The sequence below is a fragment of the Silene latifolia genome, chromosome 4 (genome assembly GCF_048544455.1).
Source record: "Silene latifolia isolate original U9 population chromosome 4, ASM4854445v1, whole genome shotgun sequence".
Lineage (NCBI taxonomy): Eukaryota > Viridiplantae > Streptophyta > Magnoliopsida > Caryophyllales > Caryophyllaceae > Silene > Silene latifolia.
Genome location: NC_133529.1, coordinates 14,103,847 through 14,125,622, shown reverse-complemented (window position 1 = coordinate 14,125,622; position 21,776 = coordinate 14,103,847). Strand labels below are relative to the sequence as shown.

General features: G+C 42.1%; 2 protein-coding genes across 2 annotated transcripts; one reads left to right on the top strand and one right to left on the bottom strand.

Moving 5' to 3' along the window:
• The first annotated feature begins 314 nt into the window (after positions 1 to 314).
• LOC141653051 (NADH dehydrogenase [ubiquinone] flavoprotein 2, mitochondrial-like) lies at positions 315 to 5,031 on the top strand. Its single transcript, XM_074460689.1, has 10 exons — positions 315 to 551; positions 649 to 681; positions 813 to 878; positions 2,395 to 2,511; positions 3,530 to 3,607; positions 3,691 to 3,796; positions 3,888 to 3,934; positions 4,045 to 4,122; positions 4,211 to 4,276; positions 4,624 to 5,031. The coding sequence occupies exons 1-10, from the start codon at positions 486 to 488 to the stop codon at positions 4,729 to 4,731; spliced, it is 765 nt and encodes a 254-aa protein (XP_074316790.1). The 5' UTR covers positions 315 to 485; the 3' UTR covers positions 4,732 to 5,031.
• Positions 5,032 to 5,441: 410 nt separating this feature from the next.
• On the bottom strand, positions 5,442 to 9,971 carry LOC141653050 (transcription factor UNE12-like). The gene is made up of 6 exons (XM_074460688.1): positions 9,457 to 9,971; positions 8,569 to 8,688; positions 7,816 to 7,881; positions 7,609 to 7,674; positions 6,515 to 6,592; positions 5,442 to 6,094 (listed from the first exon to the last, which is right to left on the bottom strand). Exons 1-6 carry the CDS (start codon positions 9,823 to 9,825, stop codon positions 5,864 to 5,866), a joined length of 930 nt encoding a protein of 309 aa, XP_074316789.1. The 5' UTR covers positions 9,826 to 9,971; the 3' UTR covers positions 5,442 to 5,863.
• Between the last annotated feature and the right edge of the window lie 11,805 nt (positions 9,972 to 21,776).

Here is a 21,776-nt window from a genome sequence, read left to right as displayed (position 1 = left end):
TGTTGAAACTTGTTGTTTGTTGATAGTTTAGTCAAAGTCTCTCTCTCTCTTGTTTATTGTTTATGTAAAAATTGTTGTTGTTGTTTGTTTGTTGTTGCTACTTTCATCATTGTTCATCTTTTCATTGTTCATCTTTTCATTGTTCATCTTTCCTTTGTTTCTCTTTCATTTGTTCATCTTTGGATAACTGTAACCTTTGGTCTGGATGAGATGGAGTATCAGCTACGTTTTTAACACGATTGTTAACCCGTAATCTAATCCAGCCCAATCCAATCCTCATCCCTCAAAGGCCCAACCTTACTGGTCTCGTGCTTGTGGATGACACACTAGCCTCGTCATTAGCTAAACAAAACTCCGATTGATTTTTTTAGACAACAAACTCCGATTGGTTTGATTTTGACCTCCATTGTTTCTCTCTCTTCCAAAATCCGCCATTGTCGAACCTCACTTTCCTTCTTCAAGCTTTCTCTCTCCTCTCCCACAAAATGTTCGCTCGTCGATCAACTCAACGTCTTACTCAAGTCCTTCAAGTTTTCCGTCAATCTTCCATTGTAATTTCTCCTCATTTTCCTTTTAATCACTCTCTTTTTCATAATTTATCAACAAAAATCCCGCATTGTTAATTAATCATGTTTTCTCGTTTTACAGGTTTCTCGATCATTCTCTACTGCGCTCAACTATGTATGTTCTTGATTTCTGATTTGTTGTATTTTTTTTGTTCGATTTTTGTGATTTTTAGGTAGATTAGATGATTTTTGATTTATAAAGTTTGAAAATGATTTCAATTTGTTCTAATTTGATGTTATTATCAGCACATTGATTCGCCAGATAACAATCCTAATGTTCAGTGGAAGTTCTCCGAAACGAATCAGCAAAAGGTGATTTTGTTGTTTTATGTTTGCTCATTTATGTATTTATTCATCGAAGATGATAATCCGTTGTCGTAATTGTGTTGATTTAGGTTATAATTAATTCTTAGCTAGAATGTAAGACATGAATTCGTATTTAAGAGTAAGACACCTCGTGTATGATAGTTTATCACAGTCGCGCCATGAGGAATGTATACTCTAATGACTAATATGATGTATTTATGTGTCGATTATTTCATTGAGTAACTCTCGTGGCGCACTTTTGGGTGCCAAATAGCGTGGAGTAGCTGTGTTTTAGCCTTAGTAGTGTTACACTGTTACATCAGATGAAGGCACCACAGAGCACACTTTTGGGTGCCAAAGAGCGTGAAGTAGCTGTGTTTTTAGCCTTAGTAGTGTTACATCAGATGAAGGCATCACAGATTGGCTATTTTAACTCGCGTTTTATTTGCATAGTTGTGTATTCTACCCCTTTTGATGTACTGTCAAGATCATTATGTACCTACTCATTTAAATTGTAATTAGCTGTACATTTGGAGGATCAGCTATAGTCATGTGTAGAGAGTTTTAAGTTTTAATGGGACTACTATTGGAGGTTCACTGATTGTAATTGTATATTTTGGAAGATTCGTCTATCAAACACAGCTAGTTTTCTTCGACATTCATTTGCTCTTCAGTTTCCTATAGGTTTGCTTGGGATGGGAGGAACAATTACTACGGTAATAGAGCTGAAATGTACTAGTACATGGAGGAGAGTGGTGGTGGGGGTAGGTGGAAATAAGAATGAAAGGGTAATAGTTACTCCATAAAGCGACGGAATAGTAACCTACCTCCCGCCTAGGGTAATGCATTACCTCCATAGGGAGGTAGTAGTTCCTCCACCACCTTCTCTTTCTAGTTTCCACCCTCCATTACCACCACGTCCACGTACCACCAATCTCTGCCACTTTTCCCAATTTTGAACTCTATTACCCAAGTAATAGTTATTCCATCCCAAGCAAACCCTTAGTCTTAGGAATTAATACTTTTCAGTTATCCTGTAGATTAAAGAAGAATGTTTCTAGGTTCTCAGTAAGGTGTTGAGCGATGATTTATGATTTCGAACAGTCATGTACATGGTGAATTGAATTCTTATATGTTCAAAGCCTTATTAGTAGCATGTTTTCGACCTAGTCTAGAAAGCGCTCCTCGGACGTGCTTAAGTTTTGAGGGAGGTACTAGCCAAAATGTCCTAGTTTCCCTTGTGCATAAGCTGCAGTAAGCGATGCACCTTGATACACAAAAGCTCCAATAGTTACTGCTGCTCAATATTTTATCTTGAAAATACACATTTTCTTGCAAAAATGATGCTCTTGTGTGCATGAGGTACTCTCCTTGCACCTCGTAACCAACAGCTAGTGTCGTCTTTGGGAACATGCGCCTTCTTCTAAAAGATTAAATTTACACACTTTGATATTGAGATTGTCTAAGAGATTATCTAGTTATGTGACCTCCGGAATTTTGATGCCGTAATTTGTTTGTGTAGGCAAATGAGTTATTGACTCACTACCCATCCAACTATAAGCAGTCTGCTGTTATTCCTTTGCTAGATCTTGCTCAACAGCAACATGGTGGTTGGCTTCCTGTTTCTGCAATGAATGAGGTATGCTTAGCTGTTTCTTCAATGTTATTTTTTATGTGGGGAAGGAGGCCACAAATGGCTTATAAAATCAAAATCATGTTACTATAAATTGAAATGCTATAATGCCTCGGCAATGTTTTTTTTTTTTTTTTTTTTTTTTAAAAAAAAAATAAAATAAAAATTGTGTTCTATATGTTAAGTTGATTTAAGTAGTGTTGTAGACCTCTAGTGAACTTCACTTTTGCAAAGTGTGCAGTATTCCTCGTAAAATGATTGAACTCTGTGCCAGGTTTGTGGTTACTCTGTATATTATAGATTCACATGATCTATAGCTCTATACTCAACAGATTGGAAATTTATGTAACTCATAGATAAGTAAATGTACCCCAATATTGGTTTATTCTTGTTAGATGGCTTCCTGATCCCTGTAACTTAGGTTAAAAGATACTCATCATGCTGCAGTAGGAGTTGTTGGTTAAGTTTCAACCCATTGCTCCATTTTTGCTCGAAATCCTAGATTTTTGAGTTTTTAGAATGGTATGAAAGTAGGGTCTTACATCATGCTACAATAGTACAAAGGTTCTGTATTTGTTTGATATGAGTCTATACAAGTAGGGAGTATGTCTTTACTCTTTAGATATGTCTTGCCGTTCTTGCGTTGACTTTTACGTGGGAAAGGCGATTCAATGGTACCTTTATGACCTCATTAAGTAATTAATCTAATCTGACTTCCTTTGTTGGTGTAAGTTGTAACTGCAAAATTGTTTATTAGTTTTCATTTTTAATTTCTCTCTAATTTCGTGTTCTGAAGTATTGTAAAAGTGCAACCCTCTTTCTGTATTGGAATTTTAATTGCCAAGAATCACGGATAATATTCTTCCTACCCGTTGGGGAGTCTGTTTGGAGTAAAAACTTAAAGAGTAAGGATGCTTGCCAGAGTTGCCACAATCGGGCATGATTGCATGAATCTTCTTTTGGTGAATGTCCTTGTACAAAGATCATCATCTGTCAAGTTTTCATGTTTTGTATTACTATGCAGGTCGCACGGATCGTAGGAGTTGCTCCTATCCGTGTGTATGAGGTGGCAACTTTTTATTCGATGTTCAATCGGAACAAGGTCAGAGTTCATTGTTGGCGACTCTCCATTACATTAATTGAGATCTTTTGTGTGTATTCTCAGATTTTTTTTTCCCCTCCCAGGTTGGCAAATATCATCTTTTGGTGTGTGGAACAACTCCTTGCATGATCCGAGGTTCACGAGACATAGAAGAAGCATTGTTAAAACATCTTGGAGTGAAACGAAATGGTTTGTTTTTGTCGAATAATGTTTTTATCGTATATTTCTGGGCTTTCTCGAGAAACTGTAGTAATTTCGGTTTGTTTATTTTCATACGCAGAGGTGACAAAAGATGGTCTTTTTTCTGTTGGTGAGATGGAGTGCATGGTAAAAGCAGCTATTTTTCTCTTGTTTGACTTCGTTATCAACCTATTTACTTGTGTGCACGAAGTGACGGTGTGCCGCTTGATTGTAAACACTTTTCGTTTTAATCACAGGGATGTTGTGTTAATGCTCCTATGATAACAGTTGCTGACTACTCTAATGGGTCAGAAGGATATACCTATAACTATTTCGTAAGTGTTCATAGTGCATTGTTTGTGTATAGTTTACATTTCTCACTTTTTGGACTTTTATTATTTTATCTACTTTTGTCAAATGCAGGAGGACCTTACCCCAAAACGAGTCGTGGAAATAGTTGAGGCATTCAGGAGGGGAGAGAAGCCTCCTGTAAGTGAATTGTACTGAACTTTTTTGTGATTCATTCCCCTTAGACTAGTATCTGTCACGTATGGTCTCTGCTAGTCTGCTACGGTAATGAGGTGGTTAATTAGTTATATCTAATAATGCGCTTCTGTGAGTATGGAATGGGCCATACCCGCAATGAAAGAGGGAACCCGCTTCATAAGCTCAAAGATAGAGTTGTAAACGCACCCTTTTTCTCTGAATGTGGAGGTGATGTCCTGATAACCTATTAGACATCGTTTGACAACCTTGATTGGCACTGAAAATAGGAATTTCTTGATTTATAATTGTGTCATGTGATCTCACGGCCTTCTACTCGTGCTATGTTGCAGCATGGCACTCAGAATCCAAACCGAATCCGATCAGGTCCAGAAGGAGGAAACACAACATTGTTAAGCGAACCCAAGCCACCTCAGTTCCGGGACCTTGATGCTTGCTAATGTGAGCTTTATAACTTTGCAGTTCAACAAATAATGCTGTGTATGACTACAACTCTACAAGTCCACAATGACTGGTACATGATGCTGCCCTGAATTGCCTGTTGCACTTACTGTATCACTGTCAAATAATTCTTACCCTGTCGACACACGGGTGAAATTTTACCAATTTGAGACCGCTGTAAAACGCAATTTTTTTTTTTCCATTTGAAAGTGCTCACGAAATATTTGTTAGTTTTCAATTAAGTTACAACTTCTGATATTTTCGTAATCCATATATATCTAGTAAAGAATTGAGAGTAAGCACAGAGTACCCCGTATTAAACAAGACGACAAACTATTTCCTCTGAGAAGCTATAGTAGAGACTAGAGCGTTGAAACTAGAGAGCCTTACTTTGAATTTTGGAGCTATCCACTATAAAGGCCGACGTAAACCATCAATCAATTGATTTCTCTATCAACAACATTATCATCATGATTTGGGGTCGGCTGACATGAATCATCCTCTAGAACCGTCAGTCTAATGATAATTCTATCCAAATACGACTTGCGAGTACCAATTTGCTATTACGAGTATGATATAATAAGAGTAATTGTACCGATAATTAAATTTTATACCACATTGAAAACGAGTCGATAATAATTTTAGCAAAAAAAAAAAAAAAAAAAAAAAAAAAAAAAAAAAATTTACGTACCGAGTACTCACCCAATCCTTTAAAGAAGGTCCCACAACGCACTCAGAAAAGAGTGCAAACAAGTAAAAATTGACAACCCCACTACCAATATTACATAAAGTGCTTTTGTCATACACCACTACTTCCTAAATGATTCAATACTTAGAAAAATTTTAAAAACTTAAAAAAGTGAAAAGCTTTGACAATTCCCCTCTTCTTGTTGCCTTTATTTGAGCTCAATAAAGACTTTTGTTAAGGAGTATACCTTCCCATCCTTTTTAGGCATGACATTCAGCCTAAAGTTCAACAAAGTAAGCCACCATTTCTTGTTTCATGGGGTTCAACTTGGATTGTGACATGAGGAGACGTCGGGGGGCCGATAATTGGATTAGTGGGTTGCGTGCGGTTTGGGAGATTAAGGATTAATGTGAGTGACTAATATTTAATTAGGGTTTTTTTATTTAGGAAGGTGGGTTTGACTCGGGTTTGACGAGGGAAGCTGTATCTGGTGGCTGAGTGTGGTAGATTGCTGATGCGAGTGAGATGGGCATTATGCATAGTGCTTTTGATTGTAGGAATTGCATTGCTGCTCCAACATTCTCTTCCATGAGTTTTGCTACTTGTCGTTCTGTTCCGTCGTTTGACCATTTTTCCCATACTGGTTGACCTTGCCCGCCTTCCCCGCCTTCTTCCTGTTGCATGGGCATAAGTCATATAAATTGAAATGTTGAGTTCAAATTGAAGAGATTTAACTGTCAGAATTACTGCATTTTGTGTAAACTTACAACTTGCATAGTTACAAGTCACAACATATGAATTGGTCTTTAATCAAGTCTCTGTCTCCGGTGAGATGATACGATAATAACATTCCGTGAGAATAGGTAAAATTGAAGTCGAAATCGTCAAATGTAAATGGGGTCACTAACTCACTATGTAAAAAGGTCACGGTTGCTGTCTTGCTGATAAAATGATGCCCCCAATTATATTGAAAGGTCACTAATGAAACGCGACAAAATTAAAAAAGTTACTAATAACATATATGAGATTTCAAATTCTAAAGTGTAGTGATCTCGTGATAGTCATTTATTAGTCTCTTCAAATCATTTGTTTACCTCGACAGATGATATCGGCATGTCTGTAACAAGCGGCACCACTGCACCAGCCCCACCCAATCTGCTCATGCTTAGAACCTGGGGATTAAATCATTTGTCTATGAAAAAACAATTCAAGCGCATTATCAAAACCACTAGCTAAGCACCTCTGAGGCTCTGAACACCTAGATTAACTGTTAAGGGGCAAATTTAGTTTAACAAAAGATATCAAGTACGACTTAAGACCACACGGAAAATTTTTACCGCCCCAATAATCCTACCTACCTTGAATCCAGACTACACCAGATGGTGCAAACGAAAAAAACACTAGCTAGGCTAATAAATTATGGAACAAACTTCTCCCTAAAGCAAAGAATGTAAGGATGTAGTTGTATAATTGAAAGTATAATAGTCTATAGCAGCATAATAATTGTCGTCGGATTGGTCGTCTTTATTTAATGAAGTACCTAGATATAGGTATTCATTATTGAGGATCCAATGTAAGGTTTAGAGACATCTGTATAATGAAGCCATTATGGGAAATGATTAAAGATAATAAGAGTATATGACTCATTTGATTAACAATTAGGGTTAGTGGTCCATGTGTCAGCTTCAAAATTAACAAAATCATTATGTGAACTCATCTGAGGTTACTTATTAGGAAATCTGACAATTAATGAGAAACTTCCAATTGGGTCATAAAACTCGTGATGAAAGTGATAATCAATAATGTTTTTTTTTTTTTTTTATTTATTGAGGTGATAAAAAAAAACATTTTTTTTTACCCTCAAAAAAAATAATGTTTTTTTTTTATCGAGAATTTAATCCACTATTTACTAAATTTAATCAATAATGGCTCACTAAAGTGGTTGCGCTTCTTTCTCTTGTGAAGTAGCGGTCATTAAATGCAGTTCTCGCCTCTCGGCGCAATTTTCATCTTGGGTCCTTTGGAAACAGCCTCTTTGTGTTGCTAACACAAGGGTAAGGCTGCGTACATCCGACCCTCCCTTACCCCGCAAGGCCGCACTTTGCGGGAGCCATCACTGGGATAATGTTGTTGTTGTTGATAGTAACGACATTTTTACGAAACAAATGACGGGAAGAACCCGAATTACCTTGACTTGCAACCTCAAGAACTTGACGTAGTCCACGATTTCATCCAGCATAGCAGCTCTATCAGTCTACAAATACATAGAACCGTATGTAAAGATCAAGGACTCTGGCCCAAAACTATTGAATGTTGTGAAAAAGAAATATAAGCAAACAGTAATGACTGATGATTTCACAAATTCACACTGCAGAAAGAGATAAGACGGGCTAACCTTGTTGACACTCGGAACGAGCTCTTGCAATGCTCTGATTCTTTCAGCAATTCTCTCTCTGCGTAACTGCTCACACACAAAACAAGATGATATAAACACACAAGAAGCAGTACTCTATTTCCCTGCTTAAACCCAACAACAACAACAACAACAACGACATTATCCAGGTACATTGAAGGTTCTAACAAATTGTGGGGTAGATGGGATTGGATAGATATATGTAGCGGTCGTAGCCTTAACCTTATGCTAAGGCTAAAAACGTCTGGTATTTTGTGACCCATGATAAAGAAAACTACATCAAACGAGTGCGACTTCACAATCAAAAAGATGTACCAAACGTCCAAACTACCAATGAATAGCAAGTATTTGGCTTTCTCTTACTAAAACAACCCACTAAACCAAACATAGCGAAAAATATAAAGAACAGCATGAAGAGTCGTAAATCATCAAACTTTGAAACCCCAACTGATTTACAAAAGATATCAATTAGTCTCACTATAGACGGATATATCCGTCTAAAGTGAAAGACGGGTCAAATATGCTTAAAGTGGTGACATTTTTGGGCCCCACCATGAAACATTGAAACTTGTTGCTTGTCTTATGCTTAAATGGGTCTATAACTATAGACGGATATCTTCCGTCTATAATGAGAATTTGTGAGAAGATATTAGCATCACATTAATACAACAGTAAAAAAAACGATACTAATCCAGTAGAGACAATTTGCGTAAATTATACTTAATCAAGACATACCCTCTCAGCAATGCTGTGTGGATCAGTAGCCTGACCTCGCCTCGCTCTCACTCTGGGCCGAACAGAAGGTTGATGCGGAACTGCAGGAACAGGATTCTGCATTGGTTGTCCATGGTAAACCTGACAACATTTTCACCAAATCAATCTCAAGAAACCAACTTTGATGCATCATGCAAACCCCATCACCTTTCTTTCCCCAAATTTCATACTTTTACCCACTAATCCGCCATCATTCCGAATTAACACACTTTCCCCACTATCATTACCAACCAATTTCCAAACCCACAACCAATTACCAAAAAGGGTAAAAACCCACAGTAAAACAATTGCCAAAAATCATTTTTTAACCTGTCATTTATCCTTCTTAAATTTTTACTACCATGCTACAAGAAACATAACCCGTAATTTCGCTTGTCAACTAGCTTAACTGATAAAGTCACGTGACGGTACTAGCAGGGGCGTCCAATACCCCGGGCGGGAGGCGGAACCGGGCCTCCAGTTTTGGCCACCGAATTTATAAGCTTTACTAATAAAATTCAATACAAACCTCGACGTGTACTATACTTATACATTCATATTTGGGCCTCATTTTTTTTGTGGTGCACCGTGCCTCCATTTACTTTAAGACGCCCTAGGTACTAGTCTAGCCTACTAGGTAATACTCCTGACCTGGGTTCAATTCCGTCAGCATCATATTTACCCTAATCGCTTCAATTTACTAACACAATAATTAACAAAAATCAACAACAATAATTTCTACTTCAGCAAAAATTACAACATTTCATACCCACCAAAAAAAAAAAAAAAATCTTCGAGAATTATTTTAATCAAAGGTAAACAAATGACTGAGACTGACTAAGAAAAATAATTAGGAAAAGGAATGCATACAGTCTTAGGGCCAGAATTAGCAACATCAACAAGATCATCACGAAACCTCTTAATACTACTGGGCCCACACTCATCATGCTTCAAGAACCCAGCTTTATGACCCGACCCAGGACCCGGACCCGGATCCAAGCTCAACCCAAGTGGGTAAACGGATTGACTCGGATAACAGCCTCCAATACCAGGTGAGCTAAGCTGAAGAAGCATGTTGTTATTTCCCGCCAAATTCATTTCATTTCCCGCCAAACCCGACTCGTTTACGCCACCGCCTGCGGCTGCTGCTGCGGCCGCAGCAGCGGCGGCGTAAGTCTGCATCTCTAGGAGTTGTTCGAGGAAGTCTTGGTTTGGTGCTTCACCTGGGTTGTTCGCCATTGATGAAGAAGAAAAAAAAGGTTGAGTTTTTAGGGAAAAAGTGAAGGTTTTTTGGGGGTGTTTTTAATGGAGGGTTTTTGATGGGTGTAAACGCGTCAAGAGAGAGAGGAAAGGAAGGGAAGAGAATGTAAAGAATTGTGGCTTTTGATGAGTGTATGTATGTTAATAGGAATATTTATAATAGTTGGGCCTCAACCATCACCTTAAGGTTTTGGTTGAGTTGGTTCATCTATCATGGTATCAGAGCCAGTGTGACCGAAGGTCACGGGTTCAAATCCCACCCCCTCTATTCTAAAGTGGATAATCAGAACAGGCCAGGGAATCCCGCCTGCATCAAGGGAACTTCAACCATCAGCTTAAGGTTAGGAGAGAGGAATGAATTATTAGTAGTTAAATAAAAAATTGTGGGACCAAAATATAAAGGAAAGTAATAAAATAGGAGTAAAAGTGTTGTGTGGGATGTATTGATAGGAGAAAGGAATGAATAAAATAAGAGTAAAAGTTACCAAAAAAAGAAATGAGAATATTAGCTGAATAATCCGTTTCAGGAAAGTGAGAACATTATAGTGACTGGGAGGGAGTAAATGGATAGTATAAGTGGGGGAAATGGATACCCCACTTCCCCTCCTACTTACATTTTGTGAGAGGGTCACTATCCGTCTTCAACTTGTGACGAATAGTGGCCGTCTTCAATGAGACGGACTGGTATATATAAATACCACAAATTACAGTTTGTTACGTCTTATAATCCGTTAAAATAATTTTTAAAAGGAGAAGTGGTTGCGAAATGTTACCATTCACTTTTCAGTTTTCATTACATTAGGAATTAGGAATAGCGGAATAAAATACACACCTCTTATTTGAGGCGATTGTGAGCGTGAAATGGATATGAATGACTAATGAGTAAGATGTTAGATGTGTTAAAGACTTTTTTGAGTTGGTGATATTTTCTAGTAAATGGTAAGGAATATATGAATGATATATAATGATATTTGTAATTAAAATTGAAAACGTGTTATCGATGAGGTCTTAGTCTAAGAATTAAGACTGAGGTATCGTGATGATAGGTGAATTCCTTTATCTTTATATTGAACTGGCTTTACGCCTCATTACCGAAAAAAAATTCAAAATGCAAAAATGATTGTAATACAATATTTAGAAAACTTCATCATATACTCCCTCCTATTCACTATTCACTATGATATTTCACATTGTTTTTGGGTAGTTTTTAAAAAGAATAAAAATTGGGGTGGAAAATGGAGGAAATGGAAAGTAAGAGAGGAAATGTGGGGTCACAAATCCTAAGTAGCAACCAAAGTTGGCTGGTGTGAATGGTAAGGGCTCTCATCTCTTAAACAAGTGATCAGGGGTTCGATTCCTGACTCTTGCGAATGAAAAAACCAAACTTGGGAGGGGTCAACCCATTAAATTGCCTTCAGTACTCCGAAGGAGATTGCCCCAGCTGTCGGTAGGAGATACTCCTGGTCAACACCAAAAAAAAAACAAATCCTAAGTAGCACAAATCCCCTATATACTAAATGAATGGGAAAAACTAAAATTTTTCACGCCTAAAACATTTTCCCTATTTTGATATAATGTCTTATATTTACTTTCCTATTTTGATATAGTTCCCTATAAGATTTGCTTCTAGGTTTTTTTATGATAACAATTTCTTTTTCGGTAAGATAAGTTGTAGCTAAAACATGTGCTATTTAAAAAAGTGATAAAACAATATCACCAAATTTGTGCTAAAAAAAATTCATTAAAATACATATTTTACGTCGTTACTTAAATCTTTATTTTTATTTTTTTTAACCTCAAATCAAAATACAATAATTCTATAAATACCGTGCGTACATTGCACGGGGTCTATACTAGTTATAGATTAATAAGGAAAGTGGAAGATCTTAGTAAATTTGTCATTTTAGGAAATGTGAAAAATGTTAGAGAATAAGAGGGAGTAGTTATTTACAACTCTGGGGATTAAGAAAATATAATTTTGGATTCGTTTTATGTTAGAGATGGATGGATTTAAGGGAGACTTAGGCTATGTTCTTTTGGACTTAATTTCAATTCTAATCGATTCGATTGATTCGATTGATTATTTCATTCGATTCGATTGATTCGATTGATTGATTGATTCATTTAATCAGTTCGATTCATTCGATTCAACATTACTATTATTATTCTTATTGATATTCTTATTATTATTTTTATATTAATGTATTTACTATTGTTATTATTATTATTATATTATTTTTATATTTATTATATTACTATTATATTTATTAATAATTAATTCGTAATATTATTATATTTATATTTAATACATTTATTATTATTATGATTATTATTATTATTATTATCAGTATTATTATTATTATTATTATTATATTATATTTCTTATTTTATTAATATATTTATTATTATTAATATTATTCATAACATATTTATTATTATTATTATATTTAATATTATTATATTAATAAGTTATTATTTAATATTTATTATTTTATTAATATACTCATTATTAATATTATTAATCACATATTTATTATTATTATTATTATTATTGTTCCGGGTGTAATTCCAGAGCAAGTATAGTTATCACCCGTGGCTTGTTGAATGATGTCTTGAGTTGGATTCTCCCTTGGTCTTAATCGTTCCTCTCGGCCTCTCTGCAACAAGGAACGAGGCGGGGCTTGGCTTTGAGCCAAGCGTACCCACTCCGACGCCCAAGTCAGTAAACTTAGATGTATAAGTTGTATGCTAATTGGCTAGGAACATATTGTAGAGAGATAAGGAAGATTATACCAGATGAATAGTGTATTTAGGTCAAGTTGTGTATTTCTGGATTGGATCCTCTCCTCAATGAAGGTTGAGGAGTATTTATAGACTTCACCTTTTGTCACGTAGTGGCCAAGTGGCCAAGTGGCTAGCGGTGGAAAGATCGATCTACCCCTGGGCCGAGGACCTATGGCTGGCCGGCGGGCCCCAGTGACTCACCGCCGAGGGTCTTGGATATGAGTACGCGGGTATGTGTTCCGGCAAAGGCGGGTTGTCATGCCGGGACCCAGTTAGCGGCCGATGGGTCGATCGGCTAGGTCGTCTAAGTCGTTGACTTGTTGTGGATATCTTTGACCTTGCTCAATATGTTGACTTGGTCGTGGTGCGAATATGCCCCATCAATTTGCCCCCAACGTAGTCTATGCCGTGGTATGGGCTTCGATGTACGTCCGAGCGTATATTCTGCGCAAGTAGTTTGTAGAAAATTTTCTGCATCGGCCTAGTCTTTCTTAGGCCGTACCATATTCCCCCTCCACATGGATGTGTATTGGGCATCCGATGTGGAAAAGAAAGGGACGCTGGCCGAGACCGGGTTGAGGCTCTAGGTTATTTTTGATTGCCCCCTGCCGGCGGTGTCTAGCTTGGTTGATCATGTGGCCGGCGGAGAATAGGTGCATGGGAATTTGTTGAGGAAGGTGAATAGGCGGAGAGATTTGAATAGGCGTGTTGAAGACGTTTGGTCACTGTTGCATTGATTGACATAAGCAATCGTTGCAACGATTGACATCCCGTGGTTGCATGTCCGACACGTGTCCGCACGCCGATTGGTTGACGCTTCATGGGCTTTTCTTGATTGGTCCCGCTTCATGGGCTTTTCCTATAAATAGGGTAATTGCTCAAAAAATTGGCCACCAATTTCATTCTCCAAAATTTCCTTCTCTCTAAATTTCCAAGGGTTTCTTTGTCTTCTAATTTCCCGAGTTGTTACTCCGTGAGCGTTTTTTCTTGAAGGTAAACAAACAAACTTTCCAATTTTTAATTTTGTAAGTTCATTGTAAACATGTCTTCTGCCGACGCCGGGCCTAGTAAGCCGGGCCCTAGGTCTCCTTCTCCCGAAGTTGATCCTCGGATTACGGAGGAATGGGAGGATGATTCGATGTCGATGATGACGCGGACGATTTTGGTGATGATGCCGAGGAGGCTCGTCCTAATACCGTGAGGCGGTACGTTATGGATCACGGCCTCGCTTTGTAAGGCACGCGTTGACCGAGTTTGGACCCATAAGTTGGCCAGCTCTTCCGGTGAGAAATTTTTCGAGGGCCACTTCTTCTTCGGCGGGGATACAAGATTGTTATCCCCGAGGAGGGCTAAGCCGTCTGTTGCCCTCCACCGGGCCACACCGGCGTATATATGCGACATTTGGAGTACGGGCTCCGGTTTCCGCTGAATGGGTATGTTGTGGCCATCCTTAAGGCCATGAACGTTGCCGTTGCCCAATTGCACCCGTTGGCTATGAGGACCATAATCGGGTTTGTCCGGCTTTGTCTCTTCAAGGGGGAGGCCCCAACGGTGAACTTATTTCGCCGACTTCATTACCTCCAGCCGTCACTCTCGGCGCGCGCGGTGGTTCAGATGTGCACACGGAGAAGGGTTATGTCTCTGCCGACAAACTTTCCTCTTGCAAGGGCTGGGCGGGGTCGGTGGGTGTACGTTAAGGTGCTTGGATGACTATCCGCCGCCCTGCTCCTTTCAAAGATCAAGTTAACTTGCGGTGTGAGACTAAGGCGGAGCATGACGGATGGGTCTCCGGAAGAAACTCAAAATGGATCTTTGGCGGGGTTCTTCTCTCGGAGGACGAGAGGCTGGCAATGCGGCTTTTTGAGGTAGACAAGGGTGGGCTGCCGAAAAGATGGATTCCTCAACGCAGATCATTCTTCGGATGAGCCGCTTTGCCATGTCGGCCTCATACCTACCCTAGCGCGGGGTGAGTGGGGTCGGTGTGAGGCCCATCACCGTTCTCGTTGTGTCTTTGAACTTTTATTTATTTCTTCTACTTAACTCTTGCTTCGTTTCCTTCGCAGGCCATTTTGGACCGGACTGTCGAGGATATCCTCCTGAGAATGGGATCAACAAAGATAAAACCGTTGCTAACTTACATCCCAAAGCTCTCCCCAATGACCGGAGGTCGCCGACGATCTCATAGAGCGGCGGGTGAAAAGCTTGAGTGCGGTGGAGACCCGAGCGAAGGTTGTTAGTAACGTGCCGCGCCACACGCGCAAAACGAAGTCCTCGGCGGTGGTGGCGTCGACACGGCTCCGCCTTCCATCCCCCCATTTCGAAGGAGACGGTGGAGATCATTTGTATCTCCAACGGGGATGACTCCGACGAGGAGGAGGGCTCGCCCCTTGTCCGTAAAAAAGCGGACGGCCTATCCGCGGCCGTTGATTTTGTTTGGCTTGACGAGGAGACGCGCGTTTCGGCCGAAGGCCAAGCACGGTATTGTTCTTTACGTGGCTTCGTTTTAGCTTGTTCCTTAGGGCGCTGCAGCATGACAGGCTCTTCGGCATGTCTGCGTATGTCGATACTTATGCTTACTTTAAATTTTGTAGATCGGCCGCGATCGTCCGCCGCTCTGTTGGGCGGCAAGTGGAGGGGAGTTACGTGCGGGCGGTGATCAACACGTCACCGTGAACTCTCCATCCCGAAGGTTCTCCTCCCCCATCTCGCAGTAGGTGATCAAAATGTCACCACTTTGTCCCTTCATCCCGGAAGGTTTCCCTCTCCCACTCTGGTAGCCGTGATCAAAATGTCACCACTTGTTTCCTCATCCCGGAAGGTTTCCTTCTCCCACTCATAGATGAAGGCACGGAGCTTATCAAGGAGTCAAGGCGAGGTGGAACGGTCTTCCGGTGCTCGTATCGTAGAGCGGGGAGAAGGCCTTGGCTCAATCCGCTTTTGAGCTTAAGGCCACTAAGAAGGTGGCCGCGAAGGCAAAGCAGATCTTCTCAATGAGCGAGAGGCTTAGGGGGATGCTTTGAGAGGGCGCTCTTGGGCGAAAGAAAACTTAGGCGGGGACGTTGAAAAGGAGGTCCTTCTTTGAGAGAGCCAAGGCCGAGGCTGCGGCAGCCGAAGCCGCTAAGCTGCTGGGGAAGTGTACACTTGTTCGAGGCACGCCGACCTCTACCTCCGGCGAGAGGAATGAGTCCAGGGGACTGTTTAAGGCCCAGGCGGAGGTGGTTCGGATCAGAGATGCCGTCATTAGGCAAAAGGAGAAGGACATTGAGATGCTCCAAACCGTCATGCTCCCTAACAACATGTGTCTTGAATTAGGGATTTAGCCGAAGGAGCTGTTAGGGAAGTGATTGAGGAGCTCTTCCCTCTTGATGGTTCCTTTCCGTGGGACGGATATGACAAGTCGCTTGATGACAAGCTCGAAGCCAAGGATAAAGCCGTGGCGGAGAAGGCTAAAGAGGCGGTGAGGGCGAAGCGAGAGAAGGAGGCGGCGAGAAGGCGACTCTGGCGAAAAGGCTAAAGAGGCCCGGAGGAAGCCAGCGGGCAAAGGCGGGCCGAGGCCGCCGAGGCTAAAGCCGAGGTCGCCGAAGCCGAGGTCGCTAAGGGAGCTGGGGTTACCTATCGAAGAAAGTGCCGCTGCCGTCGATGGCGAGCAACAACGGACATAGGGAGATAATTTACGTAACCTTTTGTCTTTTGGCTTATGCTTGTAATTTCTTGTAATTCGTTGAACATATTTAATAAGAGTTCGTTTTTACTTCACCTCTTTTCCTTGCGCTAGTATTTGAGCTTATTTGTCCTTTTAGCGTCTTCGTCTTCGTCCTGGGTTGTCTCCTTCCGTTATTAATTCGGTGTCTCTTTTGTTCCCGCCTCGGCTTGGCCGAGCGTCTAGAGTGCGTATCTCAACCGAGTAACGCTTCCAAGGCATTTTGATCGTCTCGGCCGAGTATCAACCGCGCTGGTTATATAACCGTCGCATGTCCGCTTCCTTAGGGTGCATGTCGCTCTTGTCGATATGACAGTGTGAGTCGGCGTCTGCCGTGGCGTCTACTACTTGGAGTGACTGCGACGGTGCTTATTTCTTGAAGGAGACTCCCGTGGCGTCTACTACTTGGAGTGACTGCGACGGCGTCACGCCTCTTGGGGTGATCGCCGTGGCGTCTACTACTTGGAGTGATGCGCGACGGTGCCTGTTTTTCTTGAAGGAGACTCCCGTGGCGTCTACTACTTGGAGTGACTGCGACGGCGTCACACCTCTTGGGGTGACTGCCGTGGCGTCTACTACTTGGAGTGACTGCGACGGTGCCTGTTTCTTGAAGAAGACTCCCGTGGCGTCTACTACTTGGAGTGATCGCGACGGCGTCACGCCTCTTGGGGTGACTGCCGTGGCGTCTACTACTTGGAGTGATCTGCGACGGTGCTGTTTCTTGAAGGAGACTCCCGTGGCGTCTACTACTTGGAGTGTCTGCGACGGCGTCACACCTCTTGGGGTGACTGCCGTGGCGTCTACTACTTGGAGTAGGCTGCGACGGTGCACATTTTCTTGAAGGAGACTCCGTGGCGTCTACTACTTGGAGTGATCTGCGACGGCGTCACGCCTCTTGGGGTGGCTGCAGTGGCGTCTACTACTTGGTGACTGCGACGGTGCTGTTTCTTGAAGGAGACTCTGTGGCGTCTACTACTTGGGTAGGATCGCGACGGCGTCACGCCTCTTGGGGTGACTAGTGGCGTCTACTACTTGGAGTGATCTGCGACGGTGCTTTTCTTGAAGGAGATCTAGCTCTTGTCGACATGACGATGTGTGAGTCGGCGTCGTTTCTTGATAGGGACCGCCGCTCTTGTCGATATGACAAAGTGTGAGTCGGCGTCTGTTTGTTCTCTAGCGACCGTGGGGAAAGCGATTTCTTGACGAAAGACTTGGGCAATTTTTATTCGAGATGAAAACATGCGTCGGGGTGCCCACAATTTTGGTTTGGACACCTCCGCCGCTACAAGAATTACATCCGAGATTCCCGGTGTTTTAATGGCTCATCAAGGGCTCACCTTCCCGATCGGCCGCTAGTTGCATCCATGGGGTCGCCCTCCGTTGTAAGGATGGACTTTTCCCCTTCTCTCGATTTCTTTGCCACTTTGAGGATTGCATGTTGCATCCTCTGGCGGCCTATCCGGACGTTGACCACCTCGTCATTCTCGTCTTTGGAGACGAGCTTATGCGCTTCCCCCGGTCCGAGACATACATCGGTGCCGGTGCCGGATGGACATCAACTGCGTCGGCCTCGCTCGGGGTGACTCGGCCTATGAGGGCGTTGTAGGCGGACGAGCCGTCAATGACCACGAACTCGGCTAGAAGATTTTTGGCGCATTCCCTCGGCCGAACATCATCGGCTGATTGACCCGAGCGGTACTAGGCCGGCCCCGAGAGAAGGCCGTACGGTGGGTGGTGCGGGGCTCAAGTCTTTGACCTTCGGCCAGAGGTGAGGAAGCACTCCACGAACATGATGTTCGTGTAGGCACCCGTGTCAATCGGACATCTCTTGACCGGGTGGTTGGATATGTCCAAATTGACTACAAGCGGGTTCTTTATGAGGAGAGACGACTCCCTCGTAGTCCTTCCTTCCAATAGTCATATCGGGGATGTTGGAAGCGGGGGTCGCCGTTGTCTTTGGGCACGAAGTTGATGGCCTGGTATAGTTCGTTCAAGTGTCGCTTGTACCCATGAGCGGACCCTCCGTTCTCATTACCCCCGATGACAACGTGGATCACTCATATCCGTTCGAAGACGGATTTCCTATCTGAACTGCTGGCATCGGTCTTTTGGCCTTTGGCGACGTACTTGCCGAGGCTCCCTTCCGGATCGGCTCTTGAATGGCATTCTTCGGATGTCGGCGGTCGTTGGTTAAATGGCGGTGTGGCCGTGGTACTCACGATGGCTCGTGTCACCGTCACTCTTCGGCTTGGGGGGTCTCTCCCACTTCTGGCCCTCGTTTTTGCTCAGGGCGAAGACTTCAGCGGCTGACACAACGAGAGGGGTCTTATTATCATACCGCCTCACGGTGGTACGTTCCCGAACTCCACCGGCGCCCGCCGAGTCCTGTTTCTGGCGGTTTATCGACCGTGACCTATTATTCTCACGGCGTCGTTCATCGGACCGTGACCCATTGTTGTCACGGCGTCTTTCATCCGGGTTTTCCTCCCGGCGCTCTTCTTTTTCGAGTGCTCGGCCTCGGCGGGCCTACCCGGTCTTGTGGTAGTCCTCCACCTTAATGGCTTGGTCGGCCATCTTCCTGGCGGAGTCTAACCTTTGGCCGCCGCACTTGATGAGCTCATTTTTTAGGTCCCCTCTTGGGAGACCTTTCATCGGCCAAGGCGGCCACTCATTGTTCGGATCCGAACCTGCTTGAACCTTGGCGTCGAACCTCTTCACATAGCTTCGGAGAGTCTCGCCTCCCTCCCGCTTGATAGTCGGGAGATCCGATGTTTCGACGGCCCTCCTCTTATTGCGGGAATATTGGGCCAAAATCTTTCTCTTAGGTCGCCATACCCGTATATCGATCCGTCGGGAGTCCTTTGTACCAACTTTGTGCCATCCCATGCAAGGTCGTTGGGAAGACACGGCACCCGGACCTCATCAGTGTTCCCATACCGACATGTGGGACTCGAAAGCCTCCGCGTGGTCGGATGGGTCGCCTTCTCCTGAGTACGATATGGGTGGCAACTTTAGCTTAGTTGGCACCGGGATTTCTAGGACGTAGTCGGCCGAGGGGGTCGACCACGTGTCGAACGGTACGCGGCGATCGGCTCCTCACGTCCCTAGTTCGGCTCCTCTCCTCGTGGCGAGAAGGGCTCCTTCCCGACTCGGTGAGTCGGGCTTCTTCTTCTCCGACTGCGGTGAGTCGGACTTCTTTCATTCCTCCGGGCGGGCCTCGTGGGCTCGCTGCGGTGACGCTGTCCTCCGCGAGCGCGTCGGGACTTATGTCCACCACTTGCATTACGGCTCTTCCTGGCGTTTTGACAGGGCCAACTTCTTCTAGTGCTCTATCCAGGTCTCTTGGAGTCACATTCCGGGCCCTGGTCTCTTGTGCGGGTTCCGCCGCTCTTGTCGGTGTGACAGTGTGAGCCGACGTACTACCAATGAGATCCGAGAGTTGCTTGATAATGCCACGTCCACCACATGTCCCATGAGGGTGACTTGGTTGGCGGCGTGCGCGCATCGCGGTGTTATTGGCATCCGAACTCCGGTTGGATTACTCACCGGTGGAGGGCCGCATGACTCCAGAATTGTTGAAGGTATCATCTGGGTGGAGGGGCTCGTCGGTTACGAACACCTCTTGCTGTTTCGACATCTTCTCAGCTTTTTGGGTGGGTTTTTGTTTGTTTTTTTTTGTTTTGGGAATGAATGTGACTAGCTTCTAGTGTCTTTCCCCACAGACGGCGCCAATTGTTCCGGGTGTAATTCCAGAGCAAGTATAGTAACCACCCGTGGCTTGTTGAATGATGTCTTGAGTTGGATTCTCCTTGGTCTTAATCGTTCCTCTCGGCCTCTCTGACAAGGAACAGGCGAGGGCTTGGCTTTGAGCCAAGCGTACCCTCCGACGCCCAAGTCGATAAACTTAGATGTATAAGTTGTATGCTAATTGGCTAGGAATATATTGTAGAGAGATAAGGAAGATTATACCGGATGAATAGTGTATTTAGGTCAAGTTGTGTATTTACGGATTGGATCATCTCCTCAATGAAGGTTGAGGAGTATTTATAAACTTCACCTTTTGTCACGTAGTGGCCAGTGGCCAAGTGGCTAGCGGTGGAAAGATCGATCTACCCCTCGGTAGGGGACCTATGGTGGCCGGCGGGCCCCGGTGACTCACCGCCGGGGTCTTGGATATGAGTCGCGGGTATGTGTTCCGCCGGCGGGTTGTCATCACAGGACCAGTTAGCAGTAGATAATTCGACGGCTAGGTCGTCTAAGTCGTTGACTTGTTGTGGATATCTTTGACCTTGCTCAATATGTTGACTTGGTCAGCGGTGCAGAATATGCCCCATCAATTATATTTAATATTATTATGTTAATAAGTTATTATATTAGACCTATTATTATTATTATTATTATTATTATTATTATTATTATTATTATTATATTATTATTATTATTATTTATTTTTTAGTTATTATTATTAATATATTATATTATTATTAATAATGTTATCATTTATATTACTAATATATTATTATTAGTACTTTATTTATTATTATATTAATATTTTATTTTTTATATATCTTATTAGATTATTATTATTAGATCATATTAATATATTATTATTAATGAACAATATTATAATAATATTTATTATTATTATTGGTATTATTTTTATTATAATATTTATTATTATTATTATTTTTATTATAATCTTTTTATTATTATTTCAGTTCAGTTCAGTTCAGACAATTTCAGTCCAAAAGAACAGGGTCTTACTAATAAATAAATATCGGGATGAAAGTGATGGTATTTTGAGGAATTAGGAGTATTATTATATTGTGTAAGCGTGTTAATTATTTAATAAATGAGGTTTAGTTTAAGATTATCTTGTTACAAATTGGTAGTCCTAATCATCATTAATCTGGAAATGTTCATAAACAAATGATTAATAAGCTTGACAAACACAACCAACTTGGATTATATGAATTTGTTGGAATTGGATAGACTTTGTGTCTTGCCTTTTTATCTTCTAAACAAGGTCAATTTTGTCACCTACTTTGATTTAATTTGAATCTCAGTTTACTTCTGCAGTAAAATTCATATTATTAAACTGTTATACGAAAGATTAACTCGTTATTAATACAATATCGTCTCAAACAGGAACGAATATTTACTTTGATGCTTACGAAATACTTTGTCAAGTTGTTTAGGTCGATATTAACAAGGTTTCACCTTTGAAGGAGAGACGGGTCAATACTCGATCAGTCGACAGTATATACTCCACTCCTATATCCTTTTACGAGTTTTTCAGACTTCTACATTTCAAGAGAAAAGGACCACGGTAGATAATGTAGATCCGTCGATAAATGTATCAACTATCAAGCAATAGTATTAAAAGTATACTTAGAAGATAAAACGGTAGCTAATGTGACACGGCTCGCCATGTCATGGGATAGAA